The 22740-nt window shown below is 42.3% G+C and overlaps 1 protein-coding gene across 1 annotated transcript in view; it reads left to right on the top strand.

Annotated features, from left to right (window-relative positions):
• The first annotated feature begins 1305 nt into the window (after positions 1 to 1305).
• Positions 1306 to 22740, top strand: part of LOC132407346 (ral guanine nucleotide dissociation stimulator-like) — a 156723-nt gene continuing 135288 nt past the window's right edge. Inside the window, exon 1 of the mRNA XM_059993704.1 lies at positions 1306 to 1968. Coding sequence (XP_059849687.1) covers positions 1948 to 1968 — 21 coding nt within the window. The 5' untranslated portion in view covers positions 1306 to 1947. The remainder of the gene's footprint in view (positions 1969 to 22740) is intronic.

Genomic DNA, 22740 nt, shown 5'->3' with positions numbered 1-22740 from the left:
ATTCTGTGGTGCCATTGAGAATTAAACATCAAATTGCTTTCCATGCTACTCTGGAAGTCAAAAAAGGGAAATTCACCAAGCTGGTGATCATGATCAAAACAATAAAACCTTGAGTTAAAAAGAATAATCACTAAAAAGCCAAAGAGTGAGACAGGAATTCCAACTTTGCCATGGCAACTGGAAAATTTATATCAATCAATTTATATAAATCAAACCCCGAATAAAAAGACAATACAATCCCTAAATGGTGACTGAATTGTTCAAAACTAATCTAGTTCAATAATGTCCTCTAGAGCTAAAAAAAAATTGCAGCATTAGCCCAGTCTGACCATAGTCTTTGAAAAGGCTTAGCAAACTACTCATACCCAGGGTAGTGAAAGATGGGTACTAAATTCAAGGCTCAACAATGAAGCCCATATCCAGTAAGTAAATATCAAATATGACAATACTTTATACAAGGCTAATTTCAGCAGCAATCCCCTTAATAAAATGTTGTTAAAATACTCCAAGTGCATATTTGAAATTGCATCCATTACTATTCAGTAACCATGGAAATCGTATATTCACCATGATCATGAATGCAATTACATTCTCTGCTTTCCCATTTTACCAACCAGCGCACAACATGATTAAACTCCACAGGCATACATGATGGGAACACCGGTATTGAGATCACATGGCTATTACACATTAACAATGCAATTAACCACATCTCGTTTCTGAATTAGCTACATATGGTTAATAGCTAATGGACTGGATAGACAAATCCAGTGCTGCCTGCGATGCCCTTATTGTCTAATAGCAGCTGATACTCACAGCTTGCCCACACATGAAGAGTGCTGATTAGCTTTGAAACTGTGGGACCCAAGGAATATTTGGACACATTGAGGTTGGATCTGGGAGAAATTACATACAAGTATATTTTTATCGAGTCAGAGAGTGAACAGTTCCTGGTTTTTAGAATCGGGGCTACTTGAATTATCTTCCCTCTAAATCCATTAGCCCCCAGTATTAATTTGAGATACAACAGAGACACGCAATATTAATTTATTAGCGAGGATTAGTGGCCAGTAGCAGATTGCATCTATTAATAGTGTTAATGGCGAGAGAGTACAAACAAAGACATTACATCGGATGAAATGTTTACTTTAAGGATTAGAGGAGCGGTTGTGCCTTGATTCGTTTTGCTACTCCCCTCCCCACGGGAGAACTGTGATGCGCTTGTTCAGCGTCGATCGACGTGGGATTATTCTGTATTGTTAAAACAAAACAGGAGCGAGAGGAGAGAGATTATGTGATGGTCGGAGGGATTGAGAGGGGGAGGTGAAGGATCCACTGCAAATTTAATCTGAAGCCGAGGACGCTGAGAATTTCAAATGTGAACAGTGCATCGTTGTACCTGGTCAACCTGAGGGAGAGAGCAAAATATATATAAGAGCCGTTGGAGAAACTCAGCGCGTCAGGCAAAGGGAGAGAACAACAACGAAACTAGGGGGCAACCCTCGAGGAAGCGGGGAAGGAGACCCGCACTCATTTGTACAACAGATTACCATTCCTTTGGATTTATCCGTATTGGGTTATGAGCGCATCCATTTTTAATCGCCTCCTCTTTCTTTTCCCTTTTAATGATTTACGAAATTGTTCCTGAAGGCTGGATTTCTCCACCCGACCTTCCTCAGTTGACAAACTGAAATTGTCGGTTTTTTCCGCTCGTTTTAGAGACATTGCACTGGCGCTAGTTAACTCGTGGCTTGCATTCATTGTTGTAGATGCCTGCTTCATTCCTGGGGCAGAAGTAATCTCGCCCAGGATGGGAAAAGCAGGGAAGACAAAGCGGGGGAAGAGCCTGTAGGACCAGCATCCCACGCAGAGACTGTGGGTCCCAATCGTTCGGCGCTGGGGAGACGGAGGGCTGCAGAAGGACCCTGGGGAGACTATGATTCGGAGATGATGAGGTGGAATGCTCAGGTAAGGTGATCACCGGTCTTCCCCATTTCCCACTGGAAATTACACCCATTGTGGGGAGGTTTGTTTACAAGTGATGTTGGCGCACGGTGCTAAACAACTGGTTTCAGTGTGAGATTCCTCAGCTCTTTTATCGTTTCAGTAATTAATGTATTTAATTATAATTAGTATCTGTAGCCGTGTTTCCGTAAACGGACGCACAGATAAAAGCCCTACTGTTTTGCTTCCTTACTGCTTCAAGTCCGAGAAACAACCCTCCGAAGCGGATTTTTGGTTCAATCGCTGCCGTGCATGAAAAACAAAATCAAAGCTCCGTGTTCGTTGCTCAGCGCCGCCCACTCTGTATTCGTGACGAAAGATTGAGCATGATGTAATGTTAATGAGCACAGTCGCGGTACCTTCATCTGTGAGGCATCAAGTGGCAGTTCCCAAAACTCGGGAGCACGGCGGCATCTGTTCATCTCTAGCAATGACAACGTTGGCTCTGAATGCACTCCTGTTGAACTCTGCACAGAGTCGTGCTGGTTTTAATCTGGTGTCCAGGCGTGGAATCCGATTGAACGTAAGCACAAGCAGATCGTGCTGGTGGCTATGCTTTACTCCAGCCTCCCGCCTATCCTTCATAGCTCTGTACCTGTCCCCACCTACACGCGTTCACAAATCACTTTCTCTTCACAATCGTAAGTTTCTTCTGATTTCCAATTTTGTTTTCTTTTTCCATTTATATTGACAGCCTTTTGCTCTTTCCCCCTGAAGTGTATGTGCCCAAAACTTTTTTTTATTTTATTGCTACAGGTCAGTTTGCACTTCTCATTGGAAGTTATATCCAGCTGGTTCAGTAGGTACAACCTCAAATTTTTGTTCTCATCCATTCTATAACTGTCCTTCTCCTGAGCCCTTCTAACATTTCCGTGCTGTACCCACAAACCTGTTCCTTGGTCTAACTGAGGTTCAACCAAGAGTAAAAGCAAGCTTCAGCTTAACTTCTGAGTTTCAAAAGTTATATTAAAATCTAACAGTGGGGAAATATGAAAAAATCAGAAAACATTTAATTGAATTTCCAATATCCTTTGATAAGGACATCCCCTGAATAAAGTCTCTCTCTCTGTATGAAAATAAAATCCAAGTACTACACTTATTGGAAAGGCCAGGTTGACCTGCTTTTCTAGTTTATTCCCCATTGTAATTCCCAGATGCCACCTTCCTTGTTTAAATAAGACAATAAGACATAGGAACAGAATTAAGCCACTTCCAATTAAGTCTGCTCCAGCATTCCATGTCTGATTTTATTATTCCTCTCAACCCCATTCTCCTGCCTTCTCCCCATAACCTTATTAATCAGGAACCTATTGCCCTCCAGTTTAAATATACCCACGGAATTCCACAGATTCGCCACCTTCTTGCAGAAGAAATTCTTCCTCATCCCTTTTCTGAAGGATGTCCTTGTATTCTGATGCTATTCCCTCTGGTACTAGACTCTCCCACTATAGGCAACATCCTAAAAAATAAGACCACGTGTAATTGGAGGCCTTTACCACTTTGGATTACCATTCTGTAATCTGTAAATTCACTCATTTTTCCACCTTGAAAATTGAAAGCCTTCTCATTGTCATCAGCCCTGCTAATCTGGTGCCATCTGCAAATTCAGACATGTTTTTGATTCCTAAGTTTAAATTGTAAATGTAAAATATGATTACTAGTGGATACAGCTCCAATCCTGTGGACCACATTTCCACCACTTTGTCTTCAGCTATCCCTTTTATAGTTTACTCCCAACCTTGACCTTATTCAGGTAAATTACTTGCTATTTTATCAAAGTATTATAGAAATCCATATAAATTTCATCTTCAGAATTACTTTTCTATGCTCTCCTTGTTTGAAGAATGGAATGAAGTTGAACAAACAAGACTTGGCTTGTGGTGATGGAATTTGGTTCCAATGTCAACTGTATGTCCTCCCTGCCACCATATGGATTTCCTCCTACAGTCTGAAGACATTCCAGTTGGAAGATTTATTGGTTATTGTAAATTGTTCTGTGATTAGGCTGCAGCTAAATTGGTGGGTTGCCGGCACCATGGCTGAAAGGGGCTATTCTGCCTGTATTGCTAGAAAAAACTCTCACTAACTATTCATTATTATGATCTAATAAGGAGGCTATTATTATTATTATTATTATTATTATTATTGCTATGCCCAATTGTTCCAATTGGTGAGCTGTTTCTTTGACATCTTTTATCTCATTCCTAAATATGTAAATATTTATTATCCTTCACCCCACCTTTCTTTAGCAGCTTTTTAAAAAAGTGTAGCCATGTCTCTTCTGTCACTACTCAAGATTCTTTAAAGTTGCAATCTGACAAACCCAGGGATTTTATCAATTTTCAGTTTATTTAATTTTTTTTTCAAATTCAGTTATCAACTCTCAACCCTGCTTCAGATGCATTTCCATCCAATCAGCTGTCCCTGTAGGTACTGAAACAGTTGTTATTTAATTCTTATTTAGTTATTTAGTTGTTATTTAGAAATAACAGTTGTTATTTCTCCACTTCATTGTGTTAAAGCATTTACTCAGCTCCATTACTACTTGTTCACTTTTAACAGTTGAAGTCCATTTCCTTTGTTCTTTGGGTCTGGAGTATGTCCACCTTTCTTAGGCTAGGGTTACCATTAGTTGTAGATAACCAGATGGTGGATTGGTAGTTGTTTTAAATAAATGCATTTTGGAAAATTGTTATGCAGAAGCAGAATATTTCAATGGGTAGAGATAAATATTGTATAGAGTAAAGTGTTACTCAGAGTAGACAGGAATGTGAAGTTGAGTTTACAACTAGAGCAGCCACACTCTTATTAAATGATCTAGGAAGCTTCAGGGACTGCGCAATCCTCATTTTTGTATGTTTATCTAATCAAGTAACTCCTGCTGCGTGAGTCCTCACTGAAAGACGAGCTACAAAGTTGTCAATGGAAAACCAAGAAGTAGAGTGAAGAAAGCAACAGCTTCCCTATGGTATGTAGGGTCTCCAATCAAGCTGTTTGGAGATTATTAAATAGCCCTTACTCAGAAAGCCTAGCTTTAGTTTGAGAAGACATGTCTGAACACTATTGTTTCAATTAACCTTGTGGTGGACACAGAGCAGCCAACACTGATGATATAATTCCATTCCATGCCTTGCAGCTGGTAGTTGTTCCATTGAAGTTAGAGCAGCACTGTAAGACCACAGCTGTCTATGGAGCTGAGGTCTATAGGATGTGAAGCTAATCAAATCAGCCTTTGGACAGGATAAGCCAAGCTGTTTGTCTCATCTGTTTAACTTCGCCTGGGGTTTAGATATAAAGGGGAATGAGCTGGCTATTCTCAATCCTACCACAGAAAGTGACCAGGACACCATGTCAATGGCTGGACATACAACCTCATTGCCTGTATCTTATTGAATGCTCTTACAACTCTGATGACATGTGAAGGAAGTATCATAGATTGTACTTTTGGATACAACATGGTTCCTGGCAAAAACATGAGCTGAAAGGCTTTTTTGTGGTACATCAGCTGATGATTTACCTGAAGCATGTCAGCAGTTTCTTTGATGCGTTGTTGATATTTTATTTCACCAACAGATACATCCTGAAGTTCCAATCACTTCCTTGCAGAACCTATCACAGAATACAGTCCTGATCTTCTTAATCCCTTGCTCCAAGCTGAAACTTTTCTGCAGTAGCAGAGCTTTACAGTATGTCCTGAGCCTGGTGTAGATGCCACACGCCTGTATGATAGTAAAAGAGCCTTAATAACAAAGCATATGGGTATATTAGAGTCCATCCACCCTGTGGAATTGCAGACCACAATCTCTTCAGTTCCTGGGCATGGGCACCTTTAGTGTCAAGTCAGGCTTGCTCATAATACACCTATGCCCATTGTTAATATTGGCCTTCCTTGTGGGGCATGATATTTGTGCTGTTAAACTAAAATATAATGGGCAGGGCATCAATATATTAATAAATGACTAAGTGAAAAATGAGAGATTGTAATTGGACTTTGTGTGCAAGTGTGAGCAGGAGAGAGTTTGTGATGACCTGCTATTGTGAAGGGAAAATGGATTTGAACAATGCAACTTCAACTGTTGGTGCAACTTGATGTCCATTGCAGTGAATTTACAGCTGAGTGGGCTGCCCTTCACTTCAGGTTGTCTTGGCAGTCTTATCCTTGTCTGGCTAACACCTATCCCCCCCCCCCCCCCCCCCCATTTACTGAAGCAACCAGTCTGCTTAGGATCGCTGTGCTGTTTATGGAGTCTTGCAGTCAATTTCCTGCCTTTCTTACAGTGCAATGACAATGCACTTTCTGCAGCTCCCTGAGATTGTGAATCATCCTCCTGCCTTATTTGGTACAAGGAACACCGGGGTACACAATAAACAAAAAAGCACAAATGCTGCTGTGTCTTCTCCATTGTCAGTTAAAAGCATCTTGATCTCCTTGTGTTTCTTGTCTTCTCTGGGGAGTCCTGCTATCTGGTGTCCAGTGTGGGACCCTTCTGGGCACAGCCTTGTCTGAGCCACCTCCAGCTCCTCTGTCACAGTTTTACAGAAGATTCTGCCTCTGATCCCCTCTCTATCCGTGATGTTGTTCTCAGCCACAAGATTCTGCCCCACACAGTTGTTTTGGAAGGTCTCAAACTTCCCTGCTGTTCTCCTTTGTCAGCTTCCTCTACTCTGTCACAATAAAAAAAAATGTACCAAGGATATCACAAACAAGGAATCTACAGAAGCTGGAAATCTAAGCAACACATACAAAATGTTGGAGAAACTCAGCAGGTCAGGCAGCATCTATGGAAAAGGGTAAGCAGTCGATGTTTTGGGTCGAGAATATCGCTGGTGAAGATCGTAGCTTCACCTGCAGTCCTAGTTGGTTCAATTCCTCATATGTTACACTGAAGTCAAATCTCCCCCATTCTCCTCACCCCCTCTCCCTTGTAGAATTGACAGGGTCATGGCACAGCCAGTACTTGCTGCAACACATCTCCGGTGTTCTACTCTTGCTGCTCATGCCGTCTGTGTAAAATTTGCACTTTGTGACTAGAAGGGTTTCCTGCAAATGCTCCAGTTTCCTCCTACCTCCCAAAGATAAAGGGGGTGGTACATTGACTACACACTGAGTCCTGCAGAAGGGTCTTGGCCCGAAACATCAACTGTACTTTTTTCCATAGATGCTGCCTGGCCTACTGAGTTCCTCCAGCATTTTGTGGAAGTTGCTTCCGGTGAGTAACAGAACTTATGAGGTGTGGAAAGCTGATGTAAATGTGGGAAGAACAAAAGTGGGATTAGTATAAATGGGTGTTTGATGATCTGTGTCAAAGGTCCTGCTTACATACTGTACATTATGTCCCCATGACTGGCTCCATGAAACCTTAACTTTGAGCTTGATGTATCATGTTACTGCTTAATTAGACTTTGCCAGGCTGCTACAGATTGAATCAGGCTCTACTGCTTATTGTCTTAAAAGGTGCAATGCAAGGAGTGCATCTGCAGTATGTTTTGATAATGAGATTAGACACGTCAACTTCCAACTGATGTAGCGGCAGTTTTTAATAGCGGTCACAGATAGCTGTGGCTGTGGAGAGGAGTTCCTGAACTGGGGAGGAATCGATGAGCATGCTGATCTGAGCAGGATTGCGTGGGTTGTTCTATGTTGTATCAGCACCGTAAGACATAGGAGCAGAATTAGGCCATTCAGCCCATTGAGCCTGTTCACCTATTCCATCACGATCGATTAGACATCCCTCTCAACCCCATTCTCCTGCCTTATCCCAGCAACCTTTGGCACCCATGCTATCAATCTCCACTTTAAAAGTACCCATTGACTTGGCCTCCACAGATTCACCACCCACTGGCTAAGGAAATTCCTCCTCATCTCTGTTCTAAAGGAACATTCCTCTATTCTGAGGCTGAGCCCTCTGGTCCTAGACTCCCCCATTATAGGAAACACCCTCTCAAGGTTCACTCTGTCTAGGCCTTTCAATATTCAATGGGTTTTAATGAAATTCCCCCCTTGTTCTTCTAAACTCCAGTCAGTACAGATCTAGAGCAGCCAAATGCTCCACATACATTAACCCTTTCATTCCCAGAACCATTCTGATGTAATCTCTCCAATGCCAGCACATTCTTTCTTTGATAAGAAGCCTAAAACTGCTTACTGTATCCCCAGTGTAGTCTGACCAATGCCTTATAAAGCCTCAGCATTACCACCATTCCAGCATCATTTTCCTGCCTCTTTTTCATGTCTCTTTTACTCTTTTTATAAATCTGAAAAAAAACATGGTATCCTCTTGTATCTTCATCTTTTCTCTCCTTATGGCTTTTGATATTTTAGTTAACTTTTATTGGTTTTAAAGATTACTAATCCTCTAACTTTCCATTAATTTTTACTATATTATTTGCCTTGATTTCTGCTTTTATGACTTTGACTTCCCTTGTCTGACACGGTTGCATCAACCTCCCTTCAGAATAACTCATCCTGGGAATGTACTATCCTGTCTTCCAAACTGCTCCCAGATACTCAAGCCATTGCTGTTCTGCCATCATCCCTGCTAATGCCCCATTTCAATCAACTTTGGACATCTACTCTCTCAAGCTTCTGTAATTCCCTTTACCGCACTGTAACACTGATACATATGACTTCAGCTTCTTCCTCTCAAATTGCAGGGAGAATTTCTATCATATTTTGATCACTGTCTTCTCAAGGTTCCTTTACCTTAAGCTCCCTCATCAAATCTGTCTCATTATGCCAATCCAGAATTCAGAACACGCAATCCAGAATTGCCTTTCTCCTAGTGGGCTGAAGCACAAGCTGCTCTTAAAAAGCAATCTTGTGGGCATTCTGTAAATACCCTCTCTTAGGATACAGCATTAATGTGATTTTCCCAATCTACTTGCATATTAACTCCCCACCATGACTATAGTAACATTGCCATTTTACATGCCTTTTCTATCTTCCATTGTAATTTGTAGCCCTCATCCTGGCTGCTGTTTGAAAGCCTGAATATATAATAACTCCCATCAAAGTCTTTTTAACCTTAGGTTTCTTAACTCTACCAACAAGGCATCTATGTATTCAGATCCTTTGTAACCTCTTTCTAAGGATTTGATTTCTCTTTTTTTAAACCAACAGAGCCACCCCACCCCCTCTGCCTACCTGCCTGTCTTCTCAATATAATGAGTATCCTTAAATGTTAAGTTGCCAAATCTGATCTTCTTTCAGCCACAGCTCAGTGATGCTGACAGCATCGTGACTCTGCTACAAGATCATCCACTTTATTCTGTTTACTGTGCACTTCCAAAATAACACCTTCAGCCCTGTATTCATCACTCTTCCAAACTTGCAACCCGCATGCCCAGGTAAGGGCAACAGGCTCACAGGAATGTTGCCAAGGGTATAGCAAGTTCTTGGGAACACTCATTCCCATAAACACAGCTGGTGAAGTAGTAGTCAATAAGCTCCCAGGAATGTCACAGAGACAGGTACAGGAGTTCTGCTAGACAGCAACAGTTTGGGAACATCTCCAAGAAGGCACTGTATTGGAAGGTGGCAAGATCTTGGAACTGTGTTAGATCTCTTTGAGACCTCATCAGGGGTCTGATGGGATCGACCATGCTCTCCATAGAAAAAAAAGCAGTGATTCTGACATTCCCATCGCCACTGTTTCACAGAATGAGTCTGCGTGAAGACGAGCCAGGCAAAAGACACCAAGCAAGGTGAGGATTAGTAAGAAGAGAGTAACACAGAATTTCACCCAATGCAACCCTCAACCCTGAGTACTTCACTGTGTGTGGCACCAGTCTCGGCCTCTGCCTGCTCCTGAAGCCAGATCTCCTTCTCCTGATCCCACTCTCTGGGTGCACGAAGCCAGAGTTTGCTCCTTCCAGTTCGGGCTACTTCTCTCTCCACCCCATCGTTCCCAATCCATGTGCCATCTCCTACTTCCGCAGTTACAAAATTACAAAACAGCATAGGAGACCATGTAGCTGAAGCTGACTCTCAAAGCAAGCCTGTTTCCCCATTTATTTCCCACAACCCTTTAATTCTCTTGACCCTGCAATCAATAACCCTTATACCCTGAACCCCTCTCCAATTCTCCTACAATATGGGTGATTTATACTAACAAATTGATCTACCAATCAGCTCATCTTTGGTATGGGGAAGAAACCAGAATAAGTAGAATGAAAACACATGCTAATCTCCATAGAGAGGTCAGCAACAAGTATAACATTACTTATTATGTTTTTTAAAAAATACTTAGAACACAGAGACAGCATTGTTAAAGCTGATAAAGATCAGTATCCAGAATCAGGACATGTCAGAATGTCATTAGAAAATGTAGTTAGTGCTCAACAAGTTGAGCCACATTTTGGAAAGGGAAGTAGAGCTGACATTTCAAGTTCATGGTTCTTCATTTAATGAGAAAGTCTGATCTTTTTTCCGCAGATGTTGCCTGATCTGCTGAGTGTGAAGGATGTGTTTTGTTTTTTTAATTTCAGTTTTCCAGTTGTCTGCAGTTTTTTATTATTATTAAGTTTGAATGCCACTTGTGCAAAACAACAAAGTTCTGTGTCATTTAGCTGAATGGTCAAATTATTTCAAGCTGCTTCAGATGAAACGGAAAACCAGAGGTCCTATCTCCCAGACACACAAATAGATCCTGATGATGTGGCCTCATCCTGTCAGGGCACATCTATGTCTGAGTTGTGTGTACACTTGTGGTTTGAGTCAGCACCAAGGCCAGCCCTGCTAGCTGCTCTCCTGGGCTGTATGGCAATCCAAAGATTCAATTTCCCTGTCTGCCCCCAAACAGGTTGTGATCACATGATGCAGTGATCCCACGAAGTGTCTCGTGACATTTTATTCAGATAAAGGTGCTATATAATTCCCAGTTGTCAAGTAAAGCTGTAGAGAGTCAGCTTAATGAGCGAGGACTCTGAGCCTGCTATTTATCAGTAGATGGGAACCGTCAAGGGTGTCTACTTCTAATCCTAATCTAGGTCCTTCTGAATTGGGGGTCCTGAAAATGTGTAAGGGTGGGATGTTGGAAAATGGATGGAGCTGGAGAGGGTGTAATGTCCCAGCCTGGTTTTAAACTCCCTGTGATTGGCCAGTGCAAAGTAGGGATGACTGTCTAGTAGAAATGAGCCTGTAATAAACAGAGACCAGGTTTAGGGGTGAGGGGAAGAGGGCTGAATTAGGGTCCACTTTATTCAAACAGTCTAAGGGACCGTGATTCAAAGCCTTCACTTGCCTTTTCCTCTCTCCACAGCCAGACCTGATTGATCACTGGGAAACCCTAATCCTGGTTTTACTTGTTCTTGGCATTTTGTACAGACACCTCTGCCGAACTGAGGCAGGTTCTGGGAAATGGTTGCAGGTCGATTGATGTCTCTGGTCTGGCCTCTTCCTCAACTTTAGCTGTAGCAGAAAGTGAGCTCAATTCTTCTCTCCCCTCCAGACTCCAATCTGACTGAAAGACAACTTCCTTGACCACCTTGGTATGACAGATAATGGACAGATGTAATTTAAGTATGGACATGTGGAACGAGTGGCTGAATAGCTTACCCTTCTCCCTACATCCTTCCGAGCCACTTCTCCCAGAATAGATAACAAATTTCATGTCACATGTTGGTGATAATACACCTGATTCTGATTCCGAATCAGAATTCTGATTCTGACACCCCAGGCTGCTGCGAGTATACTGAACAGCTTTGAGATCTGGTGATATTTATCCTGTGCTTGACCCTGCAGCTTCAGCTTGACAGTGCAATAAGGCACAAAGCCATAATCTTCTGACTCATAACCCTGGGTGGGACAATGGAAACAGGCAGATAACATGTTTGTCGTATGAATTTTCCCATTTCTGTGTTAAAGTCAAAACATATTGCACCAACTTTTGCCTTGCTCTGCCCCCGACACGCACGCACGCACACACTATTCCTAGGAACTCAGTTTCTTCATTGCTCCTACCTCCAAACTTAATCTGACCGTTGCTAATCAACAGTGTGATTTGTGTTTGTTTGGCGCAGTTTGCCATCTGCCCACCAGATGGAGACATCAATTCACTCCCAAAACAACAAACCTCAGTCTGTGAGTTTGCTCACATGACTCTGAAGTGGTGGACTGTGGTTAAGAACGGCATCAACCAAATCAGAGCAATATTGTACACCTGTTCTGTGTGTTTTAGCTGAGATACATCGCACTTTTTTGATTGATCTTCATTCTTGTTTTCCGGTGTAAAACTTTCTCCAAATTACATCAATATTGGTGCATCATGTACAACCTCGTGTGGAAAATTGATGGTTATTTATTCATAGGACAATCTGGTCTTATTAACTCAATTTCCCCTGAAATCAAAATATTGTAAAGATCAATGATCAAATGGCTTTCTCTGTCCTCGCTGAGACCTGTGACCTGCTGTAACTTCAGTCTCCCATTTCTCTGGACTGGTTGTCAAGGAAACTCAAGGTTATAGTCTCACAGCAGCCTAACCTAAAGATTATTCCAGGCTGCTGACGACCTTGGCTATAGTTTGGTATGCTCCTTGTGTCTAAGGGAGTTTGTTCAAACTCTGTCCTCACGGAGTGAGACTTCATTTATCTTTCCTTCAGCTACAGGAGCAGGAAGGAAGGCTGTGAGGAACTGCCCACGTTGTAAGGCTCTGTATTCAGAGACTGCACTTGTGCTCTTGCAGAAACGGCCAGTGAGGAGAACTGGAGAGTCTCTCTGCTTCCATGCATAAAGAATGTTCTGCAGGAGGCACCGTTCATTAGAAATCTCATTACCGATGAAGTTTGAATTTCACTGACATTTCTGGCCAATGTGCCCCCAGCCCTCACTTTGGTGTGGTGTTCGTTCATCCAAATGCACTCTCCAGTGTTAACAGTGCGGCTTGTATTGTGGCCCCTTTCAGAGCTGCCCGCGCAGATTACACTTGCTGATCTACATGCTGACAATTATAAGAACTTGCCGCAGATCGATAGGGGACTCCACAGTAACTGCAATGCCTATCAGTTTCAGCACAGCGATACACAGGGGAACCTGACCGTGCTGTCCAACTGAAGATTTCACTTTGTGCAACTTTCACTACCGGTGATGGGGAGACTCCAAAACAGAACTGGCAACAAAAGATCTAGCATCTTGCCTTTTCTTTCTTCTCTCACATCTCAACAACTTGAACATATATTCCCCTTTTTAGCCAAATCCCATTTTTTTAAAAAAAAAGTCAAGAAGGAAGGGAAAAAAAAACTTTGGTCAAAGAAAATGTTTTTAAGGAACAGCTGTGAACTTCTGGTATAAGATGGTACTGCTGAGGACAGGTGACAACTTGCTGGTGGTTCCCAAAACAAGAAGTACAATTAAATACTTTATTATTAACACTAAATCTGTTTTTTTTTAAATTTACGGTAAACAATTACCATGAACAATGAAGAGAAGAATGAAAGTGAGGCTGAGTCGTGGTTCGAAGTGTGTGGGTCCAAGTGCAGCCAGAGTCAGGTTGAGGCATGTTTGAGATGGAATCAAGGCAAGCAGGGCAGAGAAAAGTTGGAGCATGGGAGAGGTAGATTCGGGGTCTGTCCATCTAAACGGGGAGCGAGGTTTGATCGATCTAAGCTCTGGGCTGATTTGGAAACATCAGGCACGGGCCAAAATGTGGTGGTGGAGTCCAGGCCCAGAGCATATCAACGAAACAGCCCAGGCCTTGGAGGGAGGAACTACCCAATGTTTGCACGATTTTATCACCAAGCCAGATGGATTGAAATGGCAGGGTTACGGGATGGGACAAGAGGCAAGGGTTGGGTGGTTGTGCTTGCTGATCTGTGATATTTATTACACTCTTTGCTGTGCTGATGCTGTGAGCCTGCTCTGGGCTCTGTGACATTTACTCCAGTAGGTGCTGAACTGAGGCTGTGGGCCAGCTCTGGACTTTGTGTCTGAGGACTCACTTGCATTCTAGATGCTATTTGCTTGCACAGTGATTTTTCTTTTCTCCCTCTCCCTCTCCCTCTCCCTCTCCCTCTCCCTCTCCCTCTCCCTCTCCCTCTCCCTCTCCCCCTCCCCCTCCCCCTCCCCCTCCCCCTCCCCCTCCCCCTCCCCCTCCCCCTCCCCCTCCCCCTCCCCCTCCCCCTCCCCCTCCCCCTCCCCCTCCATATTGGGTGTTTGCCAATCTTTTTTAACTGGGTTCTTTTGGGTTTCTTGTTATGTGGCTGCCTGTAAGGTGATGAATCTCAAGATTGTATCATGTATACATACTTTGAAGAAGGGTCAAGAGTAATAAAAAGAACAGTTAGTATGTTGGATACTGTCAAAATTGGGATGACCTTGAATTGGAACTCAGCTGAGCAAGATCATACATAACATGCTCATGCTAAAGGGAACTCTCTCATTCTGGGAATGAACAGACCAGTCATTTGACTGCTTCCAAGATCCTGTCCAAAATCTATTGATGAAGTAATAAAAGAACAAAACCATAATCATTCAAGGTTAAACTACATCCTAGTCCAGTCCAACCTTCAAGACTGTGAAGAAACATGATGGGTTTTAATGAAATTCTTTCCTCTCTAAAAGGCCTGTAACCAAAGGACACAGTACTAAATGATTGGCAAAAGGAATGGGAGATGACAAGGGTTTTTTTTTAACCCTGTGATGTATTTTGATCTGGAATACATTGCTAAAAGAGTTGGTGATGATAGAACCATGTAGGAAGCAGAAAGGTGGGGCTCATTGGATGGCTCTTTGAAAGTGAATTGATGGGGGATTTGATTGCTCCTGTGCTGAATCATGTTATGATTCCATCCTAAGACACTTTTGTGAAATACCTCCTGGTATTATGTTCTGTAATCATTTGATGACAATCTACAAACAGCTAACTTACTACTTTGAGCAGCTGTAGAATAAGCTGGTTTCTTGTGGTCTGTCATAGCATTTCATAATGACTTTATTGGAATGCTGGACCCACTACTAATCATTATCTATGTACTTGTGATGCAACACCATTTGTACTTGTACTCTTTTGGAAGGGATGGATAGCTGAGTGTTTCCTTCCAACTCCCTTAACATCAGCTTAAAATATCAATCCAGGTCCCTCCGTGTACTCAGGCCTCTAAAATAAATGTTGAATTTCCAAAGCACCATTCTGAACTTTGGGACATCGAGTTCCCAGCCTCTGAAGTGCTTCTTGTGATGATGTGACTGTTGTAATATACAAGGTATCCAGCAGTAGGCAGCAGTTGGTTTGTCAAAGGGGCAAATCCTGAAACCACAAAGATTTAGAAGGCATTCCAAGAGCAATGGCATTTATTTTATATATTCCCAGCCCATCAATTAAGGTTCAAACTAAATTTACTAGCAGGGTACATGTACGTCACCTTTCTTGTAGGCATAAATACAAAGAGTAACAATAGAATCAATTGAAAACCCACATAGAAGATAAACTATCAATGTGTAAAAGTCAACAAGCTGTGTAAATACAAATAGGAAAAATAAACACCCAAAATAATAATAAATAAATAAGCAATAAATATCAAGGACATGAGATAAAGAGTCCTTGGAAGTGAGTCCATAGGCTGTGGAAACCTGTGTTAAAGTGAGTGAAGTTAACCCTTCTGGTTCAAGAACCTGATGGCTGAGGGGTAATAACTGTTCCTTTAAAATGGTGATGTGGGTCCTGAGGCTCTGGTACCTCCTTCCAGTTTGTAGGAGCAAGAAGAAAGCACGGCCTGGATGAGGGTCCTTGATGATGGATTCTGCTTTCTTGCAACAACACTCCTTGTACATGTGTTCAGTGGTGGGGAGGACTTTACCTGTATCTACTTTACCTGTGGGTTGTATCTACTACTTTTTGCGGGTTTTTCCATTCAAGGGTGTTTCCATACCAGACTGTGGTGCAAACATGCCAGTCTCTATTGTGTTTCCATTTCCCTTTCTCTGTCACGGTCACAGCCTCATTTTCTCTTCAGCCTTCCTAATGGAATGTAAGACTTTGTACTCAAACGGCTGAAATGAAAAGTAAATTTAGCTCCAGCAAAGCCCTGGTTGGAGCACAGTGGGCAGTTCTGACCTCAGGACAGATGTATATATTGGCTTCAGAATGAGATCAGCTGAAATTGGCTGTAATGTTGTAGTCTTTTGATAACAGAGCATTGAGAAAATAGTTGAAGATATTCAGAAAATCATTGTATGATCATGCAGAGTAAGCGTGGTTTTGTGAAAGAGAAAACATGTCTGCGAACTTATTAAAGTTCCTTGGGATATAATAAGCAAGGCAGATAAAATTCCTCTTTATCCACCCTGCTTATTACCAGAAAGTATTTGATAACCTACCATATAGAAGATTACTGTTGAGGTAAGAGCTCTGGACATTTGGGGGGGGGGGAGGGTAATATTATTATGGCTAGAAGATTGGTAAAAAAGAGAAGAGAGTCAGGATAAACATGTCATTTTCAGATTGGCACATTGCAGCTAATGGAGACTGGAGCCCCATCTATTGAGAATCTATGTTAATGACTTGGATCATAATTATGTGACTGAGTATTATTGCCTTAAAATGACATGCAAAGACAAGTGGAGGACAAAGTCTACAAGGATACAGGTTAAGTGAACAAAAATGATTGAAATTAATGTCAGACTGTGAAAACACCTACTCTTTGGTAGGAAAGATGGAAAGCCAGAGTGAAGGATTACCTTATTGAAATGTAAAATTCTGAAACATCTTTAGTATGTGAATGCTCAGAAGATGTTAAACCTCACTTGGGAATCAAAAACAGGGGACATAGTTTTAAAATAAGGTGTTGCCAATTTAATATGGGAACAAGAAGGTATTTATTTTTGAGCGTAAACTGCTGCTGATTTCTTCCTACCATAGAAAATTGCAGAGGCAGAATCACTGAATATTAATCGTGGCTGAGGAAAACTTCTGGTCTACGAGGAATTGGGAGTTGGTACCGATGCTTGCTTTTTATTTGCTGGTGGGGGGAGGGGGGATTGTTTGCTCGCTGCTGCTTACGCACGGGAGGGAGGAGCTGGGGGGGCACGACTGGGGTTCTCACGTTTAACTGTTGTTCATTCTTTGGGGCACTTCTCTGTTTTCATGGATGTTTTGTGAAGAAAAAACATTTCAGGGTGTATATTGCATACATTTCTCTGACATTAAACTTGCCCTTTGAACCTTTAGACCTAAATTAGCCAAAATCATATTGAATGGTAGAGCAGGCCGAGGAACAATTTAATAAGTTTTCTTTCTATTCCTATGTCTATTGCTTAATGGATTAGGTTAACTAACTTGTCCTTCCGGCCCCAGAATTTTTTCAATTTTGAGGCTTTTGTAGAATAGATTGAAAGGGACCTTTAGGAAAATCTAGAGCATCTTAATATCAGAGCCCAGGTGTTAAGAAGGGAAAGTAGAAAGTTGCACTGTGTAACTGTCTTCCACAGAAAGCATCAGGTGCTTGCTCAGTGAACAAATATTAATACCACGGTGATAGTCTGTTGGTCTGTATTCTGTGAAATTGAACCAATTCATTCATTTGGAATTTTTATTCTGATCAGGAATGATGTCACTGAGTGGTGAGTAAGCCTCAAGGAGTTGAATGGCCTCCACCTGTTCCTACAGTAACCCTTTCTCCTGTAAACAGGCATACTATTCAAACTTCTATGAGCTATCTGAATTTATCAGGTATCATTAATATTGTGGAATGGCCAGATGCAATTGCCAGAAACATTTTCAGACAAGAATTGATGTGAAAGAAATATTAGAACAGGTGAGGTAGGAGGCAGGTTTTATAGTGGGTCTTAAAGCGAATGGGGAGGAGGACAGAAGACGGAACCCTAGCTTTTCTCCCCCTCCCCCTCTCCGTATCACTAATACTTCATGTATGAATGCAAGAAGAGCAATCAGTAGGTCAGGCAGCATCTCTGAGAAGAGAAACAATGTTAGTATTTCTGTCAAAGACAAACATCCAATAAAAGCCCACATACTTTCACAGCTATCTTGATTATACTTCCTCCTATGCTTGCCTAGTGTAAAAACTTAGTTCCATCATGGTTACAAGGATAGGCTGGGTTTATTCTCACAGAAATGCAGAAGGCTCAAGGGTGACTTTATATAGGTGTACAAAATTATAAGGGTCATAGATAGTTTATCTATCCCCACCTACCACAACTCATCCATGACACTATTCTATGCAACAGCAGGAGGTAAAACACGTCCTTTCATCTCCAGTGATTTGTTTGTACTTCCAATCTGGTTTACAGAATTTGATCTTCACAAGGGGAATTTCCCCATACTGCAACACCAAAATGCAGATTGGGAGACTATTTTAGGTACCTTGAGCTTCCTGCTGCTTGCTACTTTAATTCTCCATTCCACACCCACTCTATCTCAGCTTACCTGTGATCTCCTATTCTGCTATACAAGGTCCAGCATAAGCTTGAGGAACTCACCTCATTTTCTGATCAACACTTTGCAGCCTTCCAGACCCAATATATAAATTCTACAACTCAGTCTCTTTCCTGGTATATGTATATCAGAATTAGTCAGTTCAGCAGCATCTCATCAGTTGTAACATTGGCCCAGTTTTTCTCTCTCTCCACTAGTATGGATTGAACTTTTGTGCATCTTTTCTACCCTTTTGTACATAACAGCTTTCACATTCCTTTGTTCTTTATGTCTAACTGTCTTCATTTAATAGCTTTTATTTTCCTTTGTCTGTGCCTTCCCTCTCCCTAGCTTCCCTCATGAGTTAACATAATTTTCATAGCTCTGGCCTTGCTCAACCGGATATTCCCTTTATTCTATCCACCCTTGCTGGTGCTTTGCCAGTTCTTAACAAATGACTTAGACCTGAAATATTAACATTCTTTCTTTCCACACTTGCAGCCTGAATGCCAAGTATTTTCAACATTATCTGTTCTTTTCGTGTCAAACTTCCAGCAGCTGCAGGTCTTTTTAATTTTCAATTATCACTTGTCTGGTGATAATGAAACTAACTTCACATGAGGTTTCACCCTTGGGGGGAAGAGCGGGTATGAACTATGCTTTGGTGCAACCTACAGCAACATTGGCTGAATTTGAAACTGTGCTACAAATTTTGCACTCCTAATGTTTGAATATGTCGGTGTATAGAATTCTGGGTTGAGCCTGTTGGAGGAGTGTCAGGAAATACAGTATATAATAGTTCCTGTGTAACATGATCTAGGCTGTCCTGATAATCAATAGTACAGCCTGAGTGTCTGAAAAGAATACAAAATGAGAAAGTAGACATCAAACTTGCATCAGTTCAGGGCAATCTGCGTCAATGTATGAGCAAGCTCGAAAGATTGTAGCAACAAAGTGTGTTTATTTTATAAACAACCAGTTGAAGGATGGCTTCAGTGACGGACAAATGTTTACCACTGTGTAGGCAAGTTCCAGAATCTATTTTTAAGAAATTCTCTCAAAATTACTGTACAAGTGATACCCACCATTACCTTCAGCCTGGATTCCTCCAGCAACTATTTCTGAGAAGTTATATTAAAGTGTGAACCTGGATAGCAAGTGTCAACAACTGTTTTGACATCAGAGCTCAATGAATGTCTAGCCATCCAGCTTGAAAGTTGGCAAATGTTTGGAGAGGATTTTGGAGAAAATTATGTCACTCTACCAATCAGAGAGGAGAAGCTGGGTATTTCTTTTTATTTCACCACCACCAATACCCCCCCCCCCCCCATCCCAGTCAAACCCTTTAGATTGTAGTCCCAGTATCAGCACGCTAGAGATTCACATCCTACTCCAGTCTTGGAAACTTGATCTCCCGTGACACTCCAGTGGAGTGCTGAAAGAAGGTTTCACAATCAAATATGCTATTGTTTAGATGAGAAATGAGTTCAGTCACCACTTACCCCTTGAATTTGCAAGTGAAAGGTCTCATGACATGACTTTGAAATTTAGCAGTGAGGTTTCCCTTGGCCTCGTATCAATATTTATATATTAATGTACAGCATTGAAATATGACAATTCCATAAGACCATAAGGAGTAGAATTAGGCCATTCAGCCTGCTCCATTATTCAATCATGGTTGATATATTATCCCCCTCAACCCTATTCTCCTGCCTCCCCCACCCCGTAACCTTTACCCTAACTAATCAAAACCCTATCAATCTCCGCTTTGAATATACCCAATTGCTTAGCCTCCAAAGCTATACATGGCAATGAATTCCACAGATTTACCACTTTCTGGCTAAAGATGTGTTCTCTAATCCAGGCAGCATTCTGGTGAAGCCCCTTTTGGAAATGCAGCTTGTTAGCCCCTCTCTAACAGCCACTGGAAAGGTGAGAAACCCACCTTTCTCGGGCTTTGTCTGTCTTGGGTGCTTTCCGAATTTGGTCCTGCCAAATCTGTGAAGTTGGGATGTCTCACCCACCCAGTTTGTGTGAATGCTGTGTGATTTACTGCCCCCAGCAATCGCCCATCAGCAAGAAATAGCAGGTCATAGACTGCATACAATTATAAAGAAGTATATTTAAGAAGTTAACTGAAGCAAATAATTACTGAAGGAAAGAGAAAAAAAGAAAAAGGGCCCATTATTCAGAAACAGTCATATGTGCATTTAAGTTGGAGCTCATCTTGAACTTGTCTCTTTACTCGCGCTCCGGACCCTCAGTCTGCTTGAAACTACACACCACTTTCTGAATATTGCTCAAAAACCTTCTTGAACGAACGGGTCTCCCATGGGAATATTGGTCCTGCAGCTCGAAGCTATTCATCTGCACAAAGTACCTTGTGCAACAGGGACGACATCCTCAGCTGTCTTCCCTCCTGTCTCCTCCCAGCTCCTGCCAAATAAGACCAGCCCACATCAGTGTCCCTCACAAAACCTCACCACCCATTGTCCTCAGAACCTTCTCCCAATTCCACCATCCTGATTGGCTGACAGCACATTCCTAAGTTGAAGAACAAATCCTCTAACTCAGTTCAAACCCGAACAGGCTGAAATCTCACATGGTGACACATAGGTGTACAGGAGTGAGACAGATCAGCTAGTTGAGTGGTGTTTCATCAATACCCTTGTACTCAATGTCCAAAGGACCAAGAACTTGACTGTGGATTTCAGGAAGGGGAAATTGGTAGAACACAGAGTTCTCATAGAGGGATCAGCAGTGGAAATTGTAACTTAACATTCCTGGGTGTTAACATCTTAGAAGATCTATCCTGGGCCCAATGCATTGATGCAAATACAAATAAAGGCACTATTTCTCACAAGTCTATATTAAGAGTTTGAGATTTAGTATGTCACCAAGAACACTAGCAAATTTCTATGGGTGTATCAAGGAGAGCATCTCTCTAGTTATATCACCATCTGGCATTGAGGTGCTTCTGCACAGGACCAGAAAAAACAGCAGAGGGTTGTAAACTCGGCCAGCTCCAGCATGGGCACTAATTCGCGACCATCAAGGAAGTCTTCAAGAGGTGGTGCCCCAGCAAGAAGAACTCTCACCATCTGGGACATGCAGCACTTCCCATTACTACCATCAGGAAGGAGGATCAGGAGCCTGAAGATACACACTCAACATTTTAGGAGCAGTTTCTTCCCTTCCACCCCCAGATTCCTGAACAGTCCGTGAACTCATGAACACCACCTCACAAATTTGTTCTCTTTATACACTTTATTTTTTAATATCATATTGCAATTTATAGTAATTGTATGTGGTGTACTGTCCTGCAAGTTTCAGGACATCTGTAATAATAAATCTGATCCTGATTATCATTTCCTGTTAAACATGAAAAAGCGAGTGAACTGGACTGTGCGATCTTCCCATCACACGTCTTTGTAAACCGTAATTGCGTAAACCTGTCCAAACACAAATATGACGTTTGTATAAAAGTTGCGGCTCCTTTGGGAACCGCGGTTGCAGTCACAGGGTCAAATTGGCCCTGTTAAAAGGAAGTGCAGAGCAGAGTCTAGGTCTTCAGCACGTATCCCGAGTTGGTGCAGAGGGAGTCCTGAACTTCAGACGTTGTTATCTTTCAGATGTACGTCAAACCAACACTAAGTTTGTTTGTTGAGGTGGATGATCTGTGAAACATGGTTCTCGGCGAACAGGGCAGTTCCCTCGCCCGCATCAGTGCCGATGTTCGTGCAGTCGTGGTGCCCCTGAGCCCCTCCGCGATTATCCCTCAGCGCCGAGCCCGCCTAAACGGGCGCTTGACCAATCACTGGAGCGAGCGCGGGGCTGTCCGTGACGTAAGCAACCCGGGGCGGCCGACGCGGCTTTGGAAATGGCGGCAGGAGCGAGGCTTGTTGTTTTCCAGCAGGGAGTCCGCGCCCGGCGGTGGCGGTGGCGGCGGCTCCATCTTCTTTTGTCCCACGCCTCGGTCCTTTTAGTAACAACGTAATGAAGAGGTGGGATTATTGGCAGTGCAAGCCGTTTCTGAGCTTCATAATTCCTAACAGCCCCTTCAACCTTCCGTGTGCATATTGACCTTAAATTGCTCAATTTAAATTTAATCTCACCTGCTTACTCGTGATTTTTAAGTCCAGTCCCAGTCTGTTCATGTGTCTGCTTAAACAAGACTATAAGAAATAGAAGCATGAGTAGGCCATTTGGCCATGGACTCAGCTCCACCTATCTGCCTTTTCCCTATAGCCCTTAATTCCCCAGTTAAGTAAAAATCCATCTAACTGTGTCTTAAATATATTTAATGAGGTGACCTGCAATGTTCCCTTAGTCAGAGAATGCCACGGATTAACTACTGTTCAGAACCACT

Source organism: Hypanus sabinus, chromosome 18 (genome assembly GCF_030144855.1).
Source record: "Hypanus sabinus isolate sHypSab1 chromosome 18, sHypSab1.hap1, whole genome shotgun sequence".
NCBI classification, from domain to species: Eukaryota; Metazoa; Chordata; class Chondrichthyes; order Myliobatiformes; family Dasyatidae; genus Hypanus; species Hypanus sabinus.
Note: the sequence above shows the minus strand (reverse complement) of the source record. Positions and strands in the feature narration are given on the sequence as shown.